Below are 23628 nucleotides of genomic sequence, written 5' to 3' on the forward strand. Positions count from 1 at the left end.
TCGAAAATTGAAGCATGTGCTCCATGCTGTGCACACCCTTTGTCCAAATTTACTCCCTGGCACAATCAGGATAATTTCGTCCTCTTTTCGTTAGTCGTTATCGAACCCGGCAAAAGCTTCTGGCATAGTGGCAATCCGCCCTGGCCTTTCGCAACGCTAACGTGCGCGCATCGGCGTCCTCAGCCGGAAGTCGTTTTTCTCGCCTTGTGATCCAACGAGGTCTTAACCCAGGCCTCAACATCTCGCAAAGCTTTGCGTGGGCACGTTTTCCTCTTAAGCAGAAAGCCCTGGATCTCGGCAGGTGACATCTGGTCTGAAACGATCTTGGAGCCAAACTTGGCAGCCATTTCAATAAGCTCATCTGCATCGGTGATGGAAATCTCCAGGTCGTCCTTTTTGTCGGTAGCGTCGAGTTGACTCAAACACTGCGAGGATCTAGCGCTTTGTTCGGTGCTGTACAAGCGCTGGAACAGCTCACTGGCCTGCTGCTGCGTCGCATTGCGAAAGGCCACCTGTTAGTCGACGCGACCGGGGCGAATAAGGGCTTCATCGAGAGTTTCGGGCTTGTTGGTGGTCATAATAAGTATGCGACCCTCATGCGCCGCCACGCCGTCTATGGCGTTAAGCAGGCCTGACATAGAGATACCTTTTTGATCCTCTCCATGTCCCCTGCCGACCTTCAGCGCGCGAGCCAGGTCTGCAACCTTCCACTCGCTGGGTCCATCTGTCTTGGTTTCTGTTCTGACCTCACCCTCGGCTCTGCTCATTCCGGCTGTGTCGATGTCCTCCAACAGAACGATGCATCTTCTCGGCAGGCCGTTAAATAGGGTGGATAGATCCTAGTTGCCCCAGTTTCGGCTCGTTCGGAAGTTTTGGTACAGCAATTTCACAACGCTCAATTACAAAAATACATCTGTCGCGGAAGGATGCCCAGATAAGGAGAACTGTTGCTCAAAAATTGCATCAACTTGAATGCAACGGGTCGTTTGAATAGTTAAGGCGCTTTGTTTATTTCGGCTGTAAATTAATACGGATTTTCTGTGTTTTCCTTAATCTTGCCTGCCAATATGCCTTAATGAATTCGTTGCAAGTCAACGGTTCGTGCGATCGAGCTTAGTCAACTTTGCTGCGCCCGCAGCAAAGCTGACAAAGTCCAGTCAATATATCGCAAAATTGGTAGGTTAATTGATATCCATAGCTGGCGTCGTTTTTCAGTCGCTGGATAGTTTTCTTCTTCAGCCATGTGGGGTGAAGTGATATATATCCAGCGATATGTCCAGCAGGAAGCTGATTATATTTGAACATGAGACCTGAACTATGCTTGAAATCTTCGTTCTTGAAGGTCAGGAAAAAAGTCTTGAAGGCCATTCGACTTGCGTAAGGTCATGCATGATTGAATGGTGCCTCAGGGCTATTGTGACAGCTTCCCTGAGCTTGCTCCTTGAATAATTCAATGTGCCCATACCTGCGAAGTGAATGAAGGTTATCTCTCTTCTATGCAATGTATTCCTGTTTCTGCGCCGCTTTGATTTGTTCCTCTTCCTTTTTCAGCCCCGAAAAAAACCCAATCTTTTCCTTAGGAAAAAGAAGTCCATGGAAAAGATTGTTGATGAATTGTATAAATGGGAATAATCGACGCAAGATGAATCCTGCCTCTATTGCAGCTTGGATTGTAAATGATTTTATGAATCATGCCGTACTGGAAATACACCCAAAGCAAAATTATAAACTCCTCGTCCAAACCTAAGTTAGAAAAGGGTGTCGCAACGCCTCTTCTGCCGTCGGTCGCTTTGTTTCGTCCAAGACGAGAAGAGACTCTATGAAGTCAATGAGTTCCGGGGCGATGGGCGGATTCTCGATTCTCTCTAGTTCTTGACGTAGAGAACCTGCATTGATCAGTTTGCCTTGTAGCTTACCGTGGGCCTTATCTAGTTCCATGCCCAAAAGGTTGGCCGCCACATCAAACTCCTCCTCTATCTCCTCCTGACCTGTGTAGACATCGAATTGCCCTACGAGACGCTGGATCTTTGCGATGCACCACGCCTCTGTATGTCCCACGATTATTTTGTCATCTGCTCCGAAAATTGCTCGCCCTAAGAGCCAATGGGCCAGCTTAAACACGTAAGTCAAGTCCAAATATGGTCGCTTCTAACTTTTAAGGTGCAGCCGTCTCGGATATCAACAGTAAAAAGATTCGCAACTCACCGTGACCCCAACAGACCATACCTCGGACGCATGAGAAACACCCTGTCCTTTCCAGACTTCAGGGGCACGGCAAGGCAAAGACTGGAGGCGGTGATTCGTGTATCCCTCGTCCATCACTTTCCCATCCTGATGCGTCAGACATCGTGTTTCCATTAATCTTGTTTTGGTAAAAAATAGTAAACTTACTGACTCCAAGATCACAAATTTTGATTAGATCTCCTGACGTGACGGTGCTTGAGAGCAGGATGTTGTTGGGATTGATATCTGGTTGGACGACAACATGTTGGCGAAACTCATTTGCAAGATTTGAACAGGCCTGACCTACCTGTGTGCACTTTGCCTAATTTTTTAAGGGGAGAAAAACATGAGGAGGCGCAGGAGATTTACCGCCGTATATAAGATTCGAATGTCAGTGGGCTATAACTCAAAGATGGATGGACAACTAAAGCTGCAATGATTAACAACTGGGCTGGCGATGCAGACCAGTGAACAACAGGTGCTTGGAATAATATAGTTTCGTAAGGCCCTAAGCTTTTCTTAGTCAGAGATAGAATTGGCCGCAGTGGTTGTCAAAGGACACTCTTTTGGCGGCGACATATATGCGGAACGCTTGACGCCATGCGCCAGGAAGTGCCACAACCAAGCAGGGCAGAGTACAGACAATCAGGTGAGCCAAGAGAGTATTGGCCATTAATCGAAACCACGCGTTTAACGCGTCAGGATCTTCGCAAAGGGCCCTTTGAAAATCATAAGCGCGAGAAAAACGCGTTTTTAATTCTGCACGTCGCTAGACGAAACGATATGCCCATTGTTTGCCCACAGGTCGCGCGTTCCGTGCAGCGAGGATATTGTCGGCCATTGCGGCAACATAAGCGATCTGAGGCGGATATCCTCGGGAATCCAAGTCCAAAATATATTAGACAATCACCTCCTCTTCGCTTTCTGTTAACTTATGGCAGTTGGCGCGACGGCTGGTCTTTGAAGCCATACCGTTCATCCTATGACGGAGGGTTGTTTCGGGTACATTGTAGATTTTCGCAGCGGCTCTGCGACTTAAACTTTGCGATGATTGGATAGCTTGGATAGCTAAAATAACTCGTGATTCTTTTGTAGAAGTTGACATTAATAGTCCTTACGATATCTTTGTGATATTTGGACATCGTAGCCTGACCAACAATTCTGCCACTTTGCCACTCTGCCACTCTGCCACTCTGCCACTCTGCCACTCTGCCACTCTGCCACTCTGCCACTCTGCCACATGCCAACATGCGGATGGCGGACGGCGGATTGCGGATGGCTAGTTGCTAACTGTACCACAATTTGCAATCCTTTCTACTTTTCCGAATTGCTATATGTTTTAGGTGTTGGAGCAGCGAAAATCATCCGTCACATTTGGTGAAATTTTGTAAAACACTACAGTTTACAAGTTATTTGTTGCTAAACAAAATGGCGGCCGAAATAACAAATTATCCGGTTGAAAACTATAACGTTTTGACAAACAGTAACGATAATTCCGCAGAAAAACCTGGAAGCGATTGGGCTAATACGTTTTACAATACCCAAAGCTGGCCTGTGTAGGATTATTGCAGGCATACCTTTGCCATAGCGCCAAACGATTCCACGTTTGTTGATTTTTACTACGGATTGATAGCACCGCCACCTTTAACGCCCCAAGAGCCGCAAGAATTACCGCCATGCTATTGTTAAAGCTGTTCCCAGCTCCATTTGATGTACCCGCTTTTGTTTTTCCCCTGTTTGAATTTCGTCAGCCTGCCGAATCCCAGCAGCCCCGCCGTTCCGTCCCCGCTATTCTCAACAAATTCAATTGAAACTCCTAAAAGCCCGACTTTTAGCATTCCGCGAAAGCGGCGCACAACGTTAACCGATGAAACCCGCCGAAAAATTTGTCGGCTATATGAGGACGACCAAACACTAAAGCAAGCCGAAATCGCCGACAGATTCGGAATAAAAAGAAGGTATAACCGTGTGCTTTTACCGGTACAAAACCGCAAAACAAACAAGTTTCGGTGATTGCTAACTAGATAAAATCTTAATACACAGCACCGTTTCCAAAGTTTTGCGAAATAAAAACAAGTTCCTAAATCCAACTAAAAAACAAAGTGTAACAGCCGATATCGAAAAGAAATTTATGATATGGATTAAACTGGATGGCCTGCCCCAATCCAACCAGAAGCTCCGAAACAAAACAATACTGTTTTGTCAAAACACCCCAGACATTTCAAATTTGAGGAAAATAATCAAATCCACAACGAAATTGGAAATATTTAAATAGAGGTATGGTTTAAAGTTCGATGGAATTAACCCCAGGCCGTTAAAGCCCAAGATTTTACAAACTTCGATAATGATAGCGCCCTTGCCACCTTTAGCGCCACTGTATCCTATGGCCAGAGGCAATACGGAAAACGCAAACGACAATGGATTTAAGGAGGAATCGGCCAAAGCTGGTGCGTATAAAAAAGGCCGTGCCGCATTTCGCCTTTTTATTAAAATTTTACCCTAACTTGCAGGTTTTATTTTTTTCGACAGGTATAAGTTTAGGAACGCAGGAAACGCTGTCCCCGTCCCTGTGGACACCCCCGAACTCTGGAAAAACGTTTGTTGGCGTGGGGACTGGGATTAAAAGCCAATAAACGGGGTTAATTTTGTCAGCATATTTTTATATGGCTGGTTTTTTACATTGCAGTATCGTTTAGCGTTTTTCAAATCGTTTGGCTTTGTGCTTTATTTATTATTATGTATTTTAAGCATTCCTTCCAATAAATTATGCTATAGCACCCTTTTTAGAAGATGTAGGTTTTTTACGTCCTTTACACGAGAAAATGCAGCATACAGCTCGCTACGTGTTGGCGCTACCCGCGAGTCAAATCCGACTACAGAAAAGGATTGGCCTCGTGATTGTGCGACAGTCATGGCAAAGCATAATCGCACGGGAAACTGGAAACGTGCGATTCTGCAAGGTAAAAACTGTGGCTTGCCTAAGGTGGGGGCAGTATTGGACCACCACCTTTCATTCCTGCGCGAACAAAGCTTCAAACGCGGAATAAAACATTTTTGACCAGCAAATCGGCCGGTTGTAATAATGGCCTCCAAGGCGTTTGGTGTGTAGCGGAAAAGCTTCAATCGGCTGCCGGCGCAAAGCCCATTCGCCGGGTCAATATTAGCCAACAAAATCAAAGAAAACCCTATTTTCAAGTTAAATCGAGCGGGAGGGATGCCGGAACAGTCCAAAGCGCCTGAAAGGGTTTCCGGCTGTGTTTCGTCTTCTGGTACGTCAAATGCTCGAAAAGAAAAACTGTGCTGGTTTTCTATTTGTAACTTGAGTGCAGTCAAGTTAATGGCCGCAGCGCTTTCTTCAGTGGTCGATAGGATACAATGGTCGGCAAAAGCGTCATGCTCCGCTCTGCCGTTCAGAACATCTTCTGAATAAACCTTTTTGACAAATGACTCTAGATTGTCGGAGATATTAACATCGCTTGGGAGGGAAGCTGAAGAACCGACGTTTCGCAAAAGGTTATCGTTCCACCAAGAAATAAAACGACGGTTTTTTTCATCGGCGACCAATCTTTGGTTTTTTTCCAGGAGATGCTCGTCCAACTTGTCCCAGATATACGATTCTTCTAAGCTGGCATGGGCGGGGGGCTCGCCGACCTCATCCCACTCCAAGCCAACCGACGCGGCCTGATCTACCTCTGGTAATGTCATGAGAAAATCTCCGCCAAACACAATAGGAGCCCCTCCGAAAAGCCTATTGTTTTTACGGATGCGCCGCATGGCACGGTCGACAGCCTCTATGCAAAATCTATTTTGCATTTGTATTTCATCCCAGATAATCACTACCTTTTTCTTGAGCAGTCGAACCACTTTGCAGTCTCCTTCCAATAAGCAAACGGATGTTTTGCTAACTGATAAAGGGATGCGGAAAACGGAATGCGCAGCCCGTCCGCCGGGGAATTGTAAAGCTGCAACCCCAGAGGAGGCGACACACAAGGCGACGCCCCCGTTTGCGTTGCAAAATTTCGCCATGGCTCTAAGCAGGAAAGTTTTCCCGGTGCCACTATGACCTGCAAAATATTAGCTTTTTAATAGCATTGTTGTAACAACGGGCAGAAAAGAAAAAGCATACCACGTATAATCCACGAGATCGGGACGTTTTCGGAATAATTCGAAACAAATTGGTTGAATATTTCGCGCTGCTTCCGCCTAAGTTTACTTTCATCCGGAAACGCTTCCAGTTCATATGTTAATACTTCCGGTTGGAAATGTTTTTGCCAAGCTGTCGGTAGCCCGGTGTCCACAAATGTCATGCCATGGTCCTCAATTTCTTGGTGGAGGCGGAACAAACCAAGGTCGAAAATGTAATTGTTGATGCTGATGGCCTTTTCCTCGGTGTAGAAGCGGCGAAGGTTATAGCAAAGCGAATCCCTAAATTTCGTCCAGACGATGATTGGGTTGCGAAAATCACTTGTTATCAAAAACAGCGCAAACAGGTTAAGCAAATGCCCGAATTTCAACGGGCCACTGTTAAAAGCCCCATTCGCCCATTTGCAAACATCGGAAAAAAACAATTCCGGACGATCGTATGTCAAGCTGCTTATCTCTTCCGGCCGATACTCGAGCTCTATATAATGGAGGCCCGGGGTCGATTTGATGTTCCGGGCTACGTCTGCGCGTACGGATGCGGCGAAACGATCATTTCCGCATGCTGCTTTTATTAGCCCCTACGAATACTTTCTGTTCAAAGTTTTTATTAGCACGTACCTAAAACCATGCTCCTGCCCGCCTTCCGGGCCTGGAGTCGAAGTTCAGCTTGAAAATCAAACTCTTTTGCGAATCGCACGTGCGAGTTCTCACTTTGGTTCAATCGACGATTGTGCCACCCGGACTTCTTGGGATGGATGCATACCAGATTTATCTTGTGTCCAGCACCCTTGTTAATATCGCCGTTATAAGCTGGAATCGATGGTTTAGGTACCTACATCTTGGAAGTACGCCTGGCTTAAGCTTTGGACAGTTTTCAATCTGTCCTGGACCCAGTTTTCCTGCGCCGCAAATTCTAGCCACCAAACAATGGTTACAGTGCGTGTAATATCGGCAAAAAGTAAACTGTCCGACTTTTTGCCCATCGTTGCGTTGTCATATTTCCTCCTGTAGCACTCCCCGGCCTGCGCTCGACGAATTTTCCCTTCGCCGGCCTGCGGATGAATTGGCAACCAGCCATCGTCCATTCGGTCCTCTTAGTTACCATACGCGACCAGTTTAAACCCACTACCCGCTCCCTCCCAACTCCGAATCAGCAGAGATCGAATTTTCTACCCGAAATGGACTAGGATTCGTAGAACTATCAACGCACCATAATTGCGACTTTCCAAAACTTTCCTATCACTTTCTGTTAGGGGTTAGCCCCTGAGGCTGATACCGGTGGCGCACCGGCTCGAAGCCATGAGCACGTGACAATCACAGTCTATATAGCTGGCCCGCACTCGTCAGTGCGAAAGCGCACCGTAGATAGCTTTCTCCCTTGTACACATCCAGTAATTCTATCTGTAACTCTCCGGCTGCGACCAAAGTAACCCATTCTAAAAAGACCGCCCACTTTTTTGTTAAACTCGTCGGCAGAAGGTTCAGTTTTAAACAGTCTGTTTGTGGTTCCCACATTTAATTATTGAAGCAGTATCCAGTACTTTCTGTTGGGGAAAAGCTTGCCATCAATATAGCACGACACATACTTCAGACGATGTCTGATCTGACACCATCCGTGACATCATCCATATCCGAACCCAACTTTGAACTTGCTGATCAGTCCAAAGGGATGAACGCGGGGCTAGAAAATTTAGGATAGAAAAATACCATATAACCGATGGCTACATTGTCGCTTCTTATCTTTCGCCCAATGGTCAAGACTGTCAAGACTGCCATGTCCCCTAGTTGCTCGCAATGCCTGAAACATATATCGTGGACCCAAACGGCGACATTATCATTCGCCTCCTCTTCTCTCCCAGCGAGACTTTTGCCCCGTGGCGAGAAAAAGAAAACACTGAACCGGATTCGGATAATGTTAAATCACTTGGCCATGACGAGTTCGAGGCCAAGGTGTCATCAAGGCACTTGGCCCTAGCTTCATATTACTTCGAAGCGATGCTATCGGGACCCTGGCTTGAAGCTGTTAGTTGTGCAGATGGATTACGCCACGTGTGCCTGAAAGACGAAGAAGGATTTGATCCCGACGCCCTCAAAATCCTATTAAATGTCATCCATGGCAAGAACAGGATAGTTCCACGGTCGGTGGACTTCGAGATGCTGGCAAAGATTGCAGTTATGGTGGACTATTTTCAGTGTCACGAAGCTCTCGAGGTTTATATTAATATTTGGATCGAACCATTCACCAGAAAACCGCTCCCGACTTCATTATCAAGAGATCTCGTTCTTTGGATCCTGATTAGTTCGGTTTTCAATAAGCCAATTATCCTAAAGTCAGCAACAAAAATAGCGATTCTTCACGGAGCTGGCCCGATGCCAACTATGAAACTTCCCATTATGAGCTCAATAATTGGTAAGTCCCCTCCCCGTTCGAGCTCAACGACAACTTGCTAAACCAGGGACTAGAAAATGTTCATCTTCAACAACAGAGTTTGGTGGGTCAGGTGCTCGATGCTATACGCCGGTTTTCCAAAAAGCTAGCCAAGGATGAGACGGGCTGCACGTTTGAATGCAACTCCGTACTGCTAGGTGCGATGTTCAAACAATTGCCCCATGAGTGGCTATGGCCCCATCGCCCAAAGCCATCCAGCAATTTCAGCTTGCTGACATAAAGAAAACCGTACTGCAGCTAAAAGTTCGGTCTTGTCAAGCATCACTATTTGAGTCACGACGTATGAAAATGTATTCACATTCGTCTGACCAGCATCTAGATCCAAAATGTAGCCCTAATGATTACCTTTTTCCCGAGATCGCGCGCCTGGAAGCCTCATGCTCTGGCCTTTCGTTGGAAACCTGATTACTGTCAAAGGACTTTTCCTATGTGCTGGGGTTACTTCTTGTATATAGCCTAGTTATCTGCCAGCCGATTCTATATATCCGGTATACTTGTAAAACGCATGATGTTTTTTCTTTTCTTTATTGACACAACGGCCAATACACGTGGTGAGGTTAGAGTGACACGATGCAGCCCCCGAAAAATGGCACGAATCCGTTGGACACTTTCTGCGCTACCCAAAGGGTAGCATCCACTGAACCTCTTACTTGACTGAAGATAGGGCTTGTGGTACGACACTGCTTTGAGTTTCACGTGGCTTCTTGTCCTTTAAGATAAGTGAAGAACTTTCCTGTGTAATAGTGGTCGACTCGTCTGCTATAGGAAAGTTGAAGTCTTGCGGCCAGGAGGATCCGCGTGACTATACACTAACTGATCATCCTCGCTTATCGTATTTGGAAATGCAGTCTGGGAGGTATCCATCCATTCTTGGCAGCGGCCATAAATTCGCGACCATTCCACTAGCAGCTGAGGCACCTCAAAACGGCCCGTTTGAGAAGATTTGTGCAGCGACGTCCGTCCTTTGGCATTGGAGACTGAAACTTCGACTCGTTTCCATCAAGAGCCGGGTCAAGTTACAATGGATTTCCGAGGCGCCCAATAAGTGCTTTGTTCTTACATATTTCTGTGCTGGCCTGTCCCAGAAAGAAAGCGCCAGCAAAACGCACCGCCGCACATATCGACGAAGATCAGAAGGAGATTCCACGGGCTCCACAACCATATTTGGCAGGAGGATCGCTGCCCTCGACATCCTCAAGAACGAGCCAACGCAGTCGCGCGTCTCCATCCGAAAGGAGGGAAGTAGAATCCATGGAAAGGTAATTAACCAACTATATTTGACGCTGTTGATAAAACTCGAATGGTCTGACTACTTGGTGGTGCTTTAATTTTCCGGTATTTTAGTTTTATTTCTTTCGGCTGGGAGAACTGACAGCTTTTAGCGGTGGCAAGAATTACTGACTCGGCCGAATCATGTTGCGTAAATTTGGCTGTATCGTCTGTCAAACTCCCGTTTTCCCCACCACAGCGTCCACTAATCCAATATCTCATTTTGTGCACAGTAGTATGCTATTCCTGTAAATAGCTTTTATCTTGAAAGTTATACATATATCCCCTTTACAGTTGTAGCCCCCGTGCATAAAAGCCAAGTACTGCCGTCTTCAAGTTAAACTCCCCCAAGCGCAGCAGGTACCACTGATAGCTAGTTTTGGCGGACGGCAAGGCCTACTTCTTTGTTCTCTCGGCTTGTGTATTGTTGTTGCTGGAGGCAGCAACATTGGCGTTTTTATCAGCTGCGGACTGGGCACGAGCCGCAAAGCTGCTCCTGTTGCCAGTCTCGTTAAAATGCTTGTCCTACAAAATGAACCAAAAGAAGTCCCAAGAAGTCAGCCCTATTGATTGTGAAAAAATAAAATGCAAACCAAGTTCGAAACATTAGGCAGTTGCTTACGTTGGCAGACTGTATGCGAGAGGCCGCATCCTTGGTCATGGGTATAGGCTTTTCTTTAGGCATTGCAATGCTTTCAGAGAAATGGCTCAGAAATTTCTCAAAAGTTTGATTTTTGTATGGGCTTTTTCCGAATTTATCAAGGATGGAATTTTATGCTGTTGGTAGGTGTTGAAATCTTTATACAGATGTAGCTGTGTCTGCGATACCATTTTTATAAATACTACTGTCGTAGTAGCCACATTTTTCGCACCTTGTTTAATTTTATGTTTGTTGGATTTTCCACCATTTATTTTAAAGGATTTGTTGGGTTGACTTCTGTTCTCAACAGAAAAGATGGGGTTCCAAATGATGGCATGTGCTCCGTTGTGTTCATATGAGTGTTGTAAGGTCATTAGAGATGCAAAGCTTGCGTAATGTCAGCATTCGTCCTCCAATGTGAGACTGTCAGTTTTTGTGAGCTGTATATGAATGATAAAGTTGAATGTAGAGACCGCCCTTCGTCGATCGGACCGCCGAACTTTATTCAGTCGACAGGATGGCGGAAAGTTTAATCTATATGGAGTTGCCAATTGGCGAGCCGCAAGATAAAACCTTGCAACCCTCTTTAAATAAGAGACGTCATCTGGGTGGCAGGCAGCATTTGTACAAACCACTTATTGCTCTGTTAAGCTTCTTTGAAAGTTTTGCCTCTCGTTCGGCTGTGTGGCAACCCTGTCAAAGTTCATCAACACACATATCGGTATTTGGCAGAACGCACTCTCAAATAGTGGACTAGCCAATCGCAACATCTGGATGGCTGAAAGCTGTTTTGATCTGTGTGTTTGAGTTTAAAATATTGCGTATTTCCCCCCAATTGCGATTATGAAAGCATAAGGTCTCCTTTTGCAAGCCGCAAAATCAGTTCATTAAGTTAAGACAAAAGAGTCAACTCACGCTCAGGCCAACCGCGCCCAGTGCTGGGGGCGCAAACAGCTGGTGCAGCAACCTCAATCTGCCACTGCGAGTACAACAAATGATGTGGCGTAGTTCCTGAGCTGTCTGGACTGCGACATCGGGAATCCTTTCGCCGAATTTTTCGGCCATTATTGTGGCATCATTGACTGCCTTGTTTGCCGGCTTAGCGGCTTGGTCCACCAACCCTAAAATGGGTTCGGTAGCTTCTTCTTCTGTATTCCTCGAGACGTCGCACGCGATGTTCCAGGCGGCCTAAGAGGTTTCGACTGTGGGCTCAAGGGCCATCTGGGCAAGCTTGGCGGAATGCTGGAAAAAGTCCATTTGAATTGGCCTTGTCTACTGCGGGGAAAGTCTAGACAGAGTAACCTAGACAGAGTAACATACCGGAATGTGTTGGTTTGTTTGGAATGCGTGTTCGATGCTTGTCATTTCTGGGCTTTCTTGAACATAAGCTTGTAGTAGGTTGTCCTCTGCTTCATAGTTGTGGCAAAGAAGCTCGGCACTTGTTTCTGCGGACCTTTACCAAGCTCGACACCACATGAAAATTATACCAGGAGAAACTTACAAACACGCCGTCTGCGGTTTGGGAATCCGCCGTGCAAAATAAAGAAATGATGGCAGAAATATGCCAGTAGAAAGTTCCAGCATTACTGGGCGGAACGCAAGTGGTAGCGCCGATGGCTGATGCCGATGCACTTCACAGGACCCCTGCCAGTCGCGACGTAGTCCTAGGTAGGGTTATTTGAGCCCGTGCACCAGGCCTGGGATCAATCATCAGATGGATGGTTGGTGCGGGGTAAAGCTCGTCGACACGTACAGGAAGGTAGGTGTCGTCCAGTTGGCGTGGTACTAATTTAGCGCGAGCCAAGTTGGTTGCGATAATGGTGTGCATATGAATACAATGCTGGAACCTCAAAATGGCGCAGCCAGCGCCGTTTCGGCTTTTCCAAATCATGACCAGCAAACGTCTAGGCTACACGATGCTTCCTAAAGTCGACATCGGAGAGACCGCTCGCTCGACGTCTCCCCACGTCGAGGCCCAAGAGAGCAACTTGAACTCCCCCAAGCCGTTGTCCAACAAACAATTCCACCGCAGAACCTACACTGGTGCCCTCATTTTCAATCTTGCTTCCTTCATACTCCCTGCCCTGTACGGCACCCTGTCCAAACTATGGGTGGCCAATATTGATTCTTCCTTCGTCGTCACAACAGACGCGTACACTTACATCGGCGTAGTCGCAGAGAGGCCTCCCACGAGCGGCATGGGTCGTCATCGGTGATCATGCCTCTCGCACCCTTGCACAGCGGATCCAGCTTTCAAACACGCTTATCCTCTTCCAGGCTGTCCTGGGTCTCATAATGAGCCTAGCGTTCGTGGGAGGGGCCAGGAGTTTTGCCGATGGCTTTGTGCCTATCGAAGTCCGCGAAGGGAGCATCACGTACGTGCGCATCGGAGCGTTCAGTGCATTCAGCTCTTCAATCGAGACGGCTGTTGCGTCGGCTACCAGGGCTCTCGACCGGCCTGACGTTCCACTTATCATAAACTCGGTCAAATTTGCTGTCAACATTATCCTGGACCTGCTGCTCATTTCCAAGATCCATGTCGGCTCCCATGAGCCCACAGTTAACATGCAAGCAGGAATTCAGCTCGCTTGCAATCTGGCATCTGCTTTTATCGGCCTGGCATACTTTCTCTGGAGGAACGCGGTTCAGTACGGAAAGGAAAGAGAAAACAGCTCACAGGAGTGGACTGCAATAAAGCCTCACGCCGGCGCGCTCCCGATCTTGCTCCATCCTGGCATCTTGAACTTTATCGAGTCGGCAATCCGCAATGCACTTTACCTCTGGCTGGTGAGCAACATAGTGTCGATGGGTTCGACATATGCGACGGCATGGGGCGTTTTCAACACGATCCGATGGGATCTCATAATGGTCCCTGTACAGGCCCTCGAGCAGACCTCGCTTGCGTTCGTCGGCCACGCATGGGGTGCCTGGCGACGGGCGATCGGGGTGCAAACCCGCCGTCCCAAAGCCACGAAGCAGGCCATCGTCAAAATCATCTGGCCGGCTCTCGTCTCTCTCGCCATTGCTCTCGTCATCGAGGTCCCTGTCTGTCTGTTCCTTACATATTTTGGCGCTTGTCCTTTTGCCCGATACCTTAGCGGCTCTGATGAGGTTGCATAAGTGACGGCGATGATGTGGAGGGCTATTGACTGGTGCTACATCTTTTACGCCATGTCTACCATGCTGGCGACGATTTTGTTGGCCACGCGACCAAGTTGGTACCTTTGGCAAAGTCTAACGAGCAACTTTCTCTATGTGTTGCCTTGGGCTATTGTATGCCAGACGGCTACTTTGTCAGCTGAGAAGGCCTGGGCATACCACAGTCTTGTACTTGGCGGAAGTCTTGTCTTTAGCTTCGTTGATATTTGTGTCGTAGATGGCCTTTGGATTTGGACGTTGATGACAGGCAGAATGACGCTGGAAGCTTTCAGGGATTTCGCAACAGGCGGGCCACTCTGAAATTGTACAGGCGACAGCATCAAGGTAGATGTCGTTGGTCCCGTCTCAAGGGTTTATTCAGCAATTGACTGAATGGAATTTGCATCGAACCCTCGTTGTGTTTCTTCCAGCTTAGTCTAGACCAAATACTTTCACGTGAAGCTTTCGTTTCAAATTTGGTATTTTTATAGCTTGATGGTTGTACCTGTTTCTAGGAACCCACGTCAACCGTTGCCGGATGATTATCGCAACGACGAGCAACCTGACCGACAAAAGCGGGCCAAAAGAAAGCGCAAAAAAGGATAACAGAGCAGACACCACCACACTGGACAAAAATATCTAACCACAAAAATCATTCTTGCATGAGCAAGCGACCTCAGGATTTGGGAGCATTGATTTATCAAATTGTTGGGGTTGGTGGCGTTGGTGGTGTCGGTGGTGTTAGTGGTCATGATCGTTGGTCACAAGAGTTAGCTAGCCCTTTTTGACCTGCGTGGCTTGCCGTGGGGGCAACGGAATCTGCTGGCTGTTGTACACGATCGGTTGCAACTGACAACTGCTGCCCGCTGCCCCAGGTCACCTTCGTGGAACCAGCCTTGGCATCAGAAGACAAGACGCGTTTCAAAATTGCCTGCTCAAAGTCGATAAGCATTGGTAGTTTGGACTACGCCCAATTTGTCTATTTTCTGTAGCAACTTGTTCAGGTTTTCGTCGAATTCTCGTGTCTAAAGAAGTGTGCCCTTGTCACTGTCGATTGAAGGATCAGAACTGAGAATTTAAATATTTTATTGAAATTGATGGCCTTCTTCTCAATCCTTCAGCTACACTACGAAAAGCCGTTCACTGACTGCAACAACTCAATCACTTCCGCCTGTATTTTTCCCCATTTGATCACACAGGACGCATTCATTTTGTTTCCTTTGTCAATAACAGCAATACTAGGGTTGCACTCCAGAAGCCGAATCCGGAAATAGCTTTAACAACCACCCTAAATAGCCTCAATAGCAGTGGCCGTTCGCAGCTAGGGGGTGTGTGAGCCAGATCCGGTGGACTCTTTAGTCATCCAGGTGGATTCATCTATAGGCACTGACATATCACGTGCCCCCGGAGAATTTACCCATTATAAATAACATGGTTGTACAGTACCCTGCGCATTTTTCTAGTTGGCCTAACTCTCAACTTCAATTACAACGCCAACATTACTTATTTTACCCCAATACAATCGGAACTATATACATCAGACATTTCTGCATCCTCCTGACAGGTGCGTGCATTATGTCCTACGTTGCCGCAGTTGCCACAGCGCCGTTTAGTCACCGGTCGCGCACTACTTTTCTCCCCATTTCCACCTTCCTCCTCCTGCATCAGACCGTCCGCATTCTTCAATTGTAACAAGTTTTGAATTTTTTGTACAGTAAATGACCCTCCTTCGCGGACACGTGTTTTTTTGGCCCTGCGCCGTTTGCTAAGCGCTTCGTTGGCCTTCCGAAGGCTGCGGACCTCTGCTGACAAAAGCGTAAGTTGGTGTGCCATTCCGTCCATACCTTTCGCCAATTGCTTTACAGCTTCAAAAATAGGCGTCGGAGAGCTGCTTTGATGACGATTTATTTGAGTTTTAACAAGCGTTGACTGGCAAATGGCTTCTGTCGAGTTGTGTGGCGTTTGAGAGACCCAGGTATCGGTATTGTGAAAAGCAGGCTCTTTGGGTGACGGCGTCCGTAGTTTTACATGTCTCAAATATTTGGTGCAGTGGATCGAATAACCAGCGAATCACAGCCCTGGTGCGTTCGGTTGCAACGCAGTCCTATGCGGCTGGCTGCAGTTGTCCACGTCACTCAGCACATTTGTCAAGACCAATGAAATTAACCTGAGAGAGGAGTAAAGCAGCAGCACCCGGCTCTTTCGTCTGAGTCCCTTTAGGGGGAAGGTTAAAGGGTAGGAGGTTTGTCCCCAATGGAGCTGATCATTTCTCATAGAATGTTTATTATTCAGTAATTATTTTTCCAGATTCAATATTCCGTTCCAATCCACAAGTTACCACTAATTAGTGATACAGATCAACCCCTGCTTTTGTTCCCACGTTGCGACCTTGAGAGTTTAAACTTCAAGCAGTCAACAAACAAACAGCGATATCATATTCTGTGAGTCACGACTTTCAGACAACTTTGCCGAGATTGGCAACTATCACTCCTCCAACACCGCACACAATGGACTATCTCGCCGCCCAATTCAAGTCGATGAGCCTCGGCCAGACCTGGGAAACGACTCTCAAAATTCCACCAATTTGCAAGTCCTGTGCCAAAAAAAGTTCACTGCTTATTGTCGGGCCAAGAAACCAAAACGGCAACGCTGGGCGTCCCTATTACAAATGCAAACCCTGCGACAATTTGATCACCTTCGCCGACGACCGGGGTACGAAACTCGACGGCCCGTTATGTGACTGCCGGGAGCCGAGCAGGCTCCAGCTCAATGGACGTGATCGGACGCCTGCCTTTGGCCTGCATTGTGTGTGCAAGTATGGGGCGTGCGACTTCTATAGAGTGATAGTCGGGAAGGACGGGAAGCAGCTGTGTGTGTCAAACGGCGCTGCGCGGGCTACGTTGATCAAGCGAATGATAATCTAGGGAGATTATCTGTGATTCTGCGAGATCGAGCAAGATCTGACTTGGTTAACGCCACCAATACTATGCTCAACAACTTTCAGTCACTTCAAAGCAGTATTCTCTCTATTTTGGTGCTTACCGCGATCGCAACCGCCGCATTTACCATTAAATTATTCAATTTGCCTTGGCATTCCGTACGAAGGCTGCATATGTGCACCACAATCATGGCTTTGCGTGTGTAGCTCCCGCTGGATTGTCAACATCGGAGGTGGCGAATTTCCGAACGAGGCGAGGATGCCAAGGACTAAGTCCTAACCAGTAATACCTCATTTAAGGAGGGGTAATGCCTCTAACCAATACCTGATCGCTTCGTTGTAGGAAGCAATGCATTTTGTGTGGACGTTAAGGTTGCAGGGATGATGGCAGGGGGTACGAAGCATTAACCTTTTTTAATCGTATCGCTTCAAAATTTGAACCAGCGATAGATTTAGGCGCCATGTACAATCAAGCGAAAATGCAGGCATTTTTGAATAGAATTGCGGGAGTTGGACGTGGTTTTATATGATGCAATTGAAGATGATGGGGTGACGGATTGGGAATGAACGAGTCAGGGTTACAAGCAGGCCAACGCAACAGACGACGAAAATCAAGGACGGGTTAGTGTACGAGTAAGCTAACCTAAAAGGGTTCCAAACGACGGCGAGTGACGCGTCAAGGTTACATGCAATGTAGCAGGGCCCATATAAAAAAATCAAAAGGCAGTTTCGCGGTAATAAGGGTGAAGACGAGTCGAACAGAAGACGAGTCCAGCATTTGATTAATATTGACGCCAGCCGAACCAACACAACGACAAAATGGCAGACATTTGACCATACGTTTGGGTAAGCAAATATAAGGTGGTAATTTGTACCCAATGCCAGTTCGCAAACGCAGCAACCGAGGTCGAGCCGCATTTACGCGGTACCAGCCAATTCGACCCGTTGCTTTTAATCTGCCGTTACGTGCACATTCGTAGGATCTTTTGTCAATTTCCAAAAAAGAAGGCATCATCCATATCAAGCAAAGCGAGATCGACGAACAAAACCCAGGGTATGGCCTTTTCCTCCCGGCTCCGGTGCCTTCAGATTCTGGGAACGTAGATCAGTTTTTCCCACCACTGCCGAGTCCTCCGCCGCCAAGCTCTTTGACTTTGTTTGGGGGTACTGAGCGTAAAGCAAACACGCATGCCGAATCTCAAAAGCGGGCTAGAAAATCATGGATTGTATAAAGAAGCTAATTGTATGTGTGTGTTTTCTTCCTCTTTCTATTTTTGGGTTTCTTTGGAGCAATTGGGGGGGGGGGGAGGGGATTTCTTGCAAACTTGCGCAACTTCGAAGACGACAATACGAATGGAAGTTTGTTTGTACAAATTATTTGTATATTTATTGGAGATACATTTAAATTCCAGGCAAAAAATTCAAAGCACCTGCATTGATAGTCCCCACGATATCTTTGTCATATTTGGACATCGTAGCCTGACCAACAATTCTGCCACTCTGCCACTCTGCCACATGCCACATGCCAGTATGCGGATGGCGGATGGCTGGTTGCCAACTGTACCACAATTTGCAATCTTTTCTACTCTTTTGAACTGCTATATGTTTTAGGTGGAACGGTATTGGGGCAGCGAAAATCGTCTGTCAAATTTGGTGAAACTTTGTAAAGCACCACAGTTCACAAGTTATTTGTTGCTAAACAAAATGGCGGCCGAAACAGAAAATCATTCGGCTGAAAATTATAACGCCTTGATAAGCAGCAACGATGATTCCGCAGAAGAGACCTCCAGTCCAAAGAGCACCGGGCGCTCTTTAACATCATTAACAAACTCCGCTCCCATGGCATTGGATAGGTCGTCGACCTCCCCGAAATAATCGTTTGCGGAGATCAATCGGCCGGCAAAAGCTGGGTGCTTAAGGCTATTTCAGGTTACCCATTTCCTACCAACAATGGTCTTTGCACCCGATTCGTAACAGAGCTGGTCCTCCGATGGATCATATTAACAAGCTTAACAATATTCGATATTTCACGACCCGCTGCCCTGGCCACGTGATGGGGGTTGCAGGCGCGATATTGTGTACTACGCATGCGGCGTAAAAAGAGTGCTAAGGATCTTGCAGGGCAAGAATTTACAAGATCTTATGGATTAAGCTGTTCTGACTGTTGTTAAAACTCTCCCAAAAGTCCAGCAAAATAAAAATAAAAAATTTACAAAAAGGAAGGATGGCGACATTCATAACTATAGGCCCTCTTGGCCTGCTAGTGATTTTTAATGCCCCATCCGCAGGGGTAGTTGGTTGTTAGGAACTTCACTGAGCTAAAGTCATTGGTCAATTATTTGCGCGGGGATAAGCTTGTGCCTGTTCAAACTGTTAGCTTCATTTCTGTAAGCCATGTTCCGGCCATTCCCTACCAGGCTTTTTGGACATGTTGGTCACGATTAGGTTTTCTCCGATGTATGTTTTGCAAAGCTGATGCTGACACCGGCATGGATTTGCATTTCGAGACGAGATTCTACAAGGAAGTGATCAAGCTTCCAATAGTATGGAAAGCAGACTCGCGGTCGTACCTTAACTCTGAACTTAATCACGGTATTAAAAGAGTGTCTGACCTCCTATGCCCAACCATTTTTCAACCTAGCGTGTCGACTGAGATTAACATATCACTGGATCCGTAAAGGTCCGCGTCTGAAACCAACCCATAACTGGATGAAAATTCAATTAAGGAAAACAGCGAGAAGTGGTTCCTCGTAACCTTGGAAAAGAATACCCGTCAGCGTCGCTGGAGGTTTTCAAGGCTGCTCCTCAGTTTATTTGCCCTGGTCCTAAGCTCTTCCCGCTTGCGGTTTTGTTTTTCCGACTCGGCTCCGATTTGAAGAAGCTCGTCGTCCGTGAATAGGGAAACAGTCACTGGACTGAAGATCTTGGGAAGGGGCGCAATAATGTGACGCTCGACAACCTGCCGACAGACATTATCCAGGAAGGAAACGCCCTGGAGCAGAAGTTTCAAAGACTTGCAAAAGAATCAAATCACTCAGAATGAAGGGGTTAGTGACAAAGATAGGGCCACACACGCCTGCTTGGCAGCGGACTGCGGTAGATGGGGGTTGTTTATAGAAGTAGTGCTTTTGCTTACAGTCCGTCAGCAAAGCAAAATATAAAAGTGTGGCAGAACCCACCCACATTCGGTCTACTTTTACAGTCCTTTCAGGCATGCAACATACCCACCGCAATGCCTAACATCGCATCGCTGTTCAAGACGCGAACCGCGGAGAGATCCGTTGGGGGAACAAACCTGAGAAGACAACATCAAATTTCGGCACCGTTCAACTTTCAGCATGTTGCACATGTTGAGAACGAACACTTTGCATACCAACAAAAGGTTAGCAGTGAAATCCCGCAACTCGAGTTCTTTATGGCTTGCGATGGAAATGTACCGTCATGCAGCCTTGTCGGCTCCAAGACTTGACCATTTATCCAAGAGAATTTCTTATAAACAGTCTCCAAGTCTCGACAAAGATACTGAGGTCATGGCACAGTCTTTGCCAACGATGACAACCGGGAGGATACTTCTCACATCTATCAAATGCCAGAAAACTGTCATACGACCCGCGCTCAGGTCACCAGCCAAAGTCGATGACAAGCCACCACTGCCGCCCCGTCCATCTAGCCGGGAGTCCTTCAAAGCACACCAGGAAAATCCGCAGACTGGTAGTCGAATGCCAAAGACCTCCCACAACCCTCTCGCGCCGGAAGACGGGGAATGCTGGCCCGAAAGACCAATTAATTTGGAAGATTGTAAATTCCCTTCGGTGTTGTTACTGGCAGGTGACTCCCCCGAGCGACCATCCAGTAACTGGTCAGACACGCTTGGACGGTTGGGCGTGCCACATGTGGCCACTCAATACCCAGGAACGGTTGACGAGAGCAGGCCAACCTAGATTTTTTTTGGCAGGAGATGGGAGGATGACATTGACTATTGCTATGATTATGAGGCAGAGGCTAATTGCAATTATGAATGGGATCGCTCATCTTTTGATTTATCACGAGAGTATGAAAGCAGAGTCACATCTGGAGATCGAACAAATTCGAAGAAAAGGCTATGGGGTTCGCAAATGCCTGAGGTTAATTGACTGTACCAAGCATTAGAAACGATGGACATCACTAGCTGCACATGGAGGTTTCACGTAGAAAAAGAAGTTGCCTGCAAGCGTTATCGTGTTGCCTTTTTGGCCGGAAAAGCTGATCCTCCGCAGGATGAATCTAGAGAGTCAAATTGTTAAACAGAATCTGTTTCTTTTGCTATCACTGCCTATCTAGCAAGAGATTTTCAGCCCGTATTTATAAGTAATACCAGGCCATTAGATCCTTGTTGTTTTTCCTGCTCCGGTAAAAACCTTTGAAAAGGTGCTTGGGCTTTTTGCAGGTTGGCAGCCTTTTAATCGATATCAAAGTGTAGATTTAGGAATACCCCATTTTTGGGAGGGCTGTGTAATTGGTTGGCCATTATTAACGTCGTTAATAGCGGAGGTAAGTTGGTTTTCAGTACACTGCTTCATTATAATATAAGGAAAATAATAGCGAAAAAATGAACCTAAAACTAAACAATTCGTCGAGACATTTATGATAAAAGGTGAACGGTAAAAATAGAGGTGTTGTTATTTTTGGGGTGTGAACAGGCGGTACGCAATGTTAGATCTTCCAGAGGTCCGGGCCATTAAACCGGAAAATCACTGGAATATGGACAAAGCCGGAGTTCCAGAGGGCCAGAGATTAGACGGCTTCGTCCTAGGATCTAAAAACACCAAAGCAGTGATTAAAAACAACCTGGGGGCCGTGGTTGGACGACTTTTATCGAATGCATATCCGCGGCCGGTCAAACCCTTCCTCCACTCCTTATTTTCAAAAGAAAATTGGTATAACAATAATAGTTTCCTATGAATATTATGTTACGACCGTGCAGTTGGTCACTGCCAGCGCGTGCATATAAGTGTGGAATAGGGGACAATGAGACATAATATCTCCGACAATCTAGAGTCATTTGTTAAAAAGATTTATCCAGAAGATATTCTGAACGGCAAAACGGAGCATAACGCTTTTGCCGACCGTTATATCCTATTAACCACTAAAAAAAACGCTGCGGCCATTAACTTGACTGCACTCGAGTTGTTACAAACAGAAAACCAGCACAGGTTTTCTTTTCGAGCATTTGACGTACCAGAAGACGAAATACAGCCGGAAACCCTTTCAGGCGCTTTGGACTGCTCCGGCATCCCTCCCGTTCGACTTGACTTGAAAATAGGGTTTCCTTTGATTTTGTTGGCTAATATTGACCCGGCGAATGGGCTTTGCGCCGGCAGCCGATTGAAGCTTTCCCGCTGCACACCAAACGCCTTGGAGGCCATCATTACAACCGGCCGATTTACTGGTCAAAAATGTTTTATTCCGCGTTTGAAGCTTTGTTCGCGCAGGAATGAAAGGTGGTGGTCCAATACTGCCCCCACCTCAGGCAAGCCACAGTTTTTACCTTGCAGAATCGCACGTTTCCAGTTTCCCGTACGATTATGCTTTGCTATGACTGTCGCACAATCACGAGGCCAATCCTTTTCTGTAGTCGGATTTGACTCGCGGGTAGCGCCAACACGTAGCGAGCTGTATGTTGCATTTTCTCGTGTAAAGGACGTGAGAAACCTACATCTTTTAAAAAGGGTGTTATAGTATAGTTTATTGGAAGGAATGCTTAAAATATATAATAATAAATAAAACATAGAGCCAAACGATTTGAAAGACGTTAAACGATATTGCAATGTAGAAAGCCAGCCATATAAAAATATGTTGACGAAATTGGCCCCGTTTACTGCTTTTTAATCCCATTTTCAGGCCAAGCCAATGATAGCGTCATAGTTTTCGGGGTTAACAGCCTTCGTTTTAACAGAATTTAGCAGGCGTGTCAATAGCCTTTTCTGCACCTCCATGCGTTGCCAAACCTGGCAAGCCAGGCCCCACGCCAACAAACGTTTCTCCAGAGTTAGAGTTCGGCGGTGTCCACAGGCACGGGGACAGTGTTTCCTGCGTTCCTAAGTTTATGCCTGTCGAAGAAAACAAAACCTGCAAGTTAGGGTAAAAATTCAATGAAAAGGCGAAATACGGCACAGCCTTTTTACACGCACCAGCTTTGGCCGACCCTTCCCTAAATTCATTGTCGCTTGCGTTTTCCGTGTCGCTTTTGGCCATAGGATACAGTGGCGCTAAAGGTGGTAAGGGCGCTGTTATTATCGAGGTTTGCAAAATTTTGGGCTTTAACGGCCTGGGGTTAATTCCATCGAACTTTAAACCATGCCTCTGCTTAAATATTTCCAGTTTCGTTGTGGATTTGATTATTTTCCTCAAATTTGAAGTGCCTGGGGTGTTTTGACAAAACAGTATTGCTTTGTTTCGGAGCTCCTGGTTGGATCGGGGCAGGCCATCCAGTTTGATCCATATCATAAGTTTCTCTTCGATATTAGCTGTTATCTGCGCCGAATCTGGACCATTGCATCCCTGACATCTACCACGTGATTCGCCCCGCTTTTGTTCAGGCTGTTCAGGCAAAATTCACCCGCGCTCAGGCTATGTTCATCCTCACTCAGTTGTGGCTCACCTTGTTCAGGGGCTGGTCAGTCGCTGTTCAGGCTGTTCAGGCGTTGTTCAGTGTGTTCAGTCGCTGCTCAGTCGCTGTTCAGGCTGCTCAGGCGTTGTTCAGTGTGTTCAGTCGCTGCTCAGTCGCTGTTCAGGCTGCTCAGGTGTTGTTCACCCTCACTCAGTTGTGGTTCAGTCAACATTCCTTTT

At 46.8% G+C, this 23628-nt stretch overlaps 9 protein-coding genes across 9 annotated transcripts; 4 read left to right on the top strand and 5 right to left on the bottom strand.

The window, feature by feature from the left end:
• Positions 1-179: 179 nt before the first annotated feature.
• On the bottom strand, positions 180-767 carry PgNI_11635 (uncharacterized protein; the record flags this gene model as incomplete). The annotated part of the gene is given in 2 exon segments (XM_031131601.1): positions 180-512; positions 525-767. The coding sequence occupies 2 exon segments, from the start codon at positions 765-767 to the stop codon at positions 180-182; spliced, it is 576 nt and encodes a 191-aa protein (XP_030976500.1).
• Positions 768-1669: 902 nt separating this feature from the next.
• Positions 1670-2802, bottom strand: PgNI_11636 (uncharacterized protein; the record flags this gene model as incomplete). Its single annotated transcript, XM_031131602.1, has 4 exons — positions 1670-2112; positions 2206-2321; positions 2392-2469; positions 2784-2802. The coding sequence occupies 4 exons, from the start codon at positions 2800-2802 to the stop codon at positions 1744-1746; spliced, it is 582 nt and encodes a 193-aa protein (XP_030976497.1). The 3' UTR covers positions 1670-1743.
• A 1290-nt stretch (positions 2803-4092) lies between these two features.
• Positions 4093-4614, top strand: PgNI_11637 (uncharacterized protein; the record flags this gene model as incomplete). Its single annotated transcript, XM_031131603.1, has 3 exons — positions 4093-4181; positions 4267-4500; positions 4593-4614. Coding segments are annotated over 2 exons (321 nt in total), but the record flags the coding sequence as incomplete, so codon positions are not given.
• Positions 4615-5481: 867 nt separating this feature from the next.
• Positions 5482-7168, bottom strand: PgNI_11638 (uncharacterized protein; the record flags this gene model as incomplete). The annotated part of the gene is made up of 3 exons (XM_031131604.1): positions 7130-7168; positions 6350-6957; positions 5482-6287 (listed from the first exon to the last, which is right to left on the bottom strand). Coding segments are annotated over exons 2-3 (987 nt in total), but the record flags the coding sequence as incomplete, so codon positions are not given.
• Positions 7169-8160: 992 nt separating this feature from the next.
• Positions 8161-9087, top strand: PgNI_11639 (uncharacterized protein; the record flags this gene model as incomplete). The annotated part of the gene is made up of 3 exons (XM_031131605.1): positions 8161-8776; positions 8830-8952; positions 9053-9087. The coding sequence occupies 3 exons, from the start codon at positions 8161-8163 to the stop codon at positions 9085-9087; spliced, it is 774 nt and encodes a 257-aa protein (XP_030976493.1).
• Positions 9088-10097: 1010 nt separating this feature from the next.
• Positions 10098-12341, bottom strand: PgNI_11640 (uncharacterized protein). Its single transcript, XM_031131606.1, has 5 exons — positions 12045-12341; positions 11640-11966; positions 11357-11417; positions 10707-11297; positions 10098-10609 (listed from the first exon to the last, which is right to left on the bottom strand). The coding sequence occupies exons 4-5, from the start codon at positions 10767-10769 to the stop codon at positions 10481-10483; spliced, it is 192 nt and encodes a 63-aa protein (XP_030976489.1). The 5' UTR covers positions 10770-11297; positions 11357-11417; positions 11640-11966; positions 12045-12341; the 3' UTR covers positions 10098-10480.
• A 236-nt stretch (positions 12342-12577) lies between these two features.
• On the top strand, positions 12578-13844 carry PgNI_11641 (uncharacterized protein; the record flags this gene model as incomplete). Its single annotated transcript, XM_031131607.1, is given in 2 exon segments — positions 12578-12892; positions 12903-13844. The coding sequence occupies 2 exon segments, from the start codon at positions 12578-12580 to the stop codon at positions 13842-13844; spliced, it is 1257 nt and encodes a 418-aa protein (XP_030976491.1).
• A 2525-nt stretch (positions 13845-16369) lies between these two features.
• PgNI_11642 (uncharacterized protein) lies at positions 16370-16934 on the top strand (the record flags this gene model as incomplete). The annotated part of the gene is made up of 2 exons (XM_031131608.1): positions 16370-16733; positions 16867-16934. 2 exons carry the CDS (start codon positions 16370-16372, stop codon positions 16932-16934), a joined length of 432 nt encoding a protein of 143 aa, XP_030976488.1.
• A 5479-nt stretch (positions 16935-22413) lies between these two features.
• PgNI_11643 (uncharacterized protein) lies at positions 22414-23312 on the bottom strand. The gene is made up of 2 exons (XM_031131609.1): positions 22971-23312; positions 22414-22889 (listed from the first exon to the last, which is right to left on the bottom strand). The coding sequence occupies exons 1-2, from the start codon at positions 23284-23286 to the stop codon at positions 22729-22731; spliced, it is 477 nt and encodes a 158-aa protein (XP_030976487.1). The 5' UTR covers positions 23287-23312; the 3' UTR covers positions 22414-22728.
• Positions 23313-23628: the final 316 nt, after the last annotated feature.

Source organism: Pyricularia grisea, assembly GCF_004355905.1.
Source record: "Pyricularia grisea strain NI907 chromosome V map unlocalized Pyricularia_grisea_NI907_Scaffold_10, whole genome shotgun sequence".
In the NCBI taxonomy this organism is placed as follows: Eukaryota; Fungi; Ascomycota; class Sordariomycetes; order Magnaporthales; family Pyriculariaceae; genus Pyricularia; species Pyricularia grisea.

Bases quoted from the DNA above. Each gene is read 5' to 3' on its own strand.
- PgNI_11640 (XM_031131606.1), bottom strand. From the start codon at position 10,769: ATGCCTAAAGAAAAGCCTATACCCATGACCAAGGATGCGGCCTCTCGC. The intron at 10,610-10,706 runs GTAAGCAACTGC...TTCATTTTGTAG, and splicing joins CTCGCATACAGTCTGCCAAC to GACAAGCATTTTAACGAGAC.
- PgNI_11643 (XM_031131609.1), bottom strand. From the start codon at position 23,286: ATGATATGGATCAAACTGGATGGCCTGCCCCGATCCAACCAGGAGCTC. The intron at 22,890-22,970 runs GTGCGTGTAAAA...TTTCTTCGACAG, and splicing joins GGAAGGGTCGGCCAAAGCTG to GCATAAACTTAGGAACGCAG.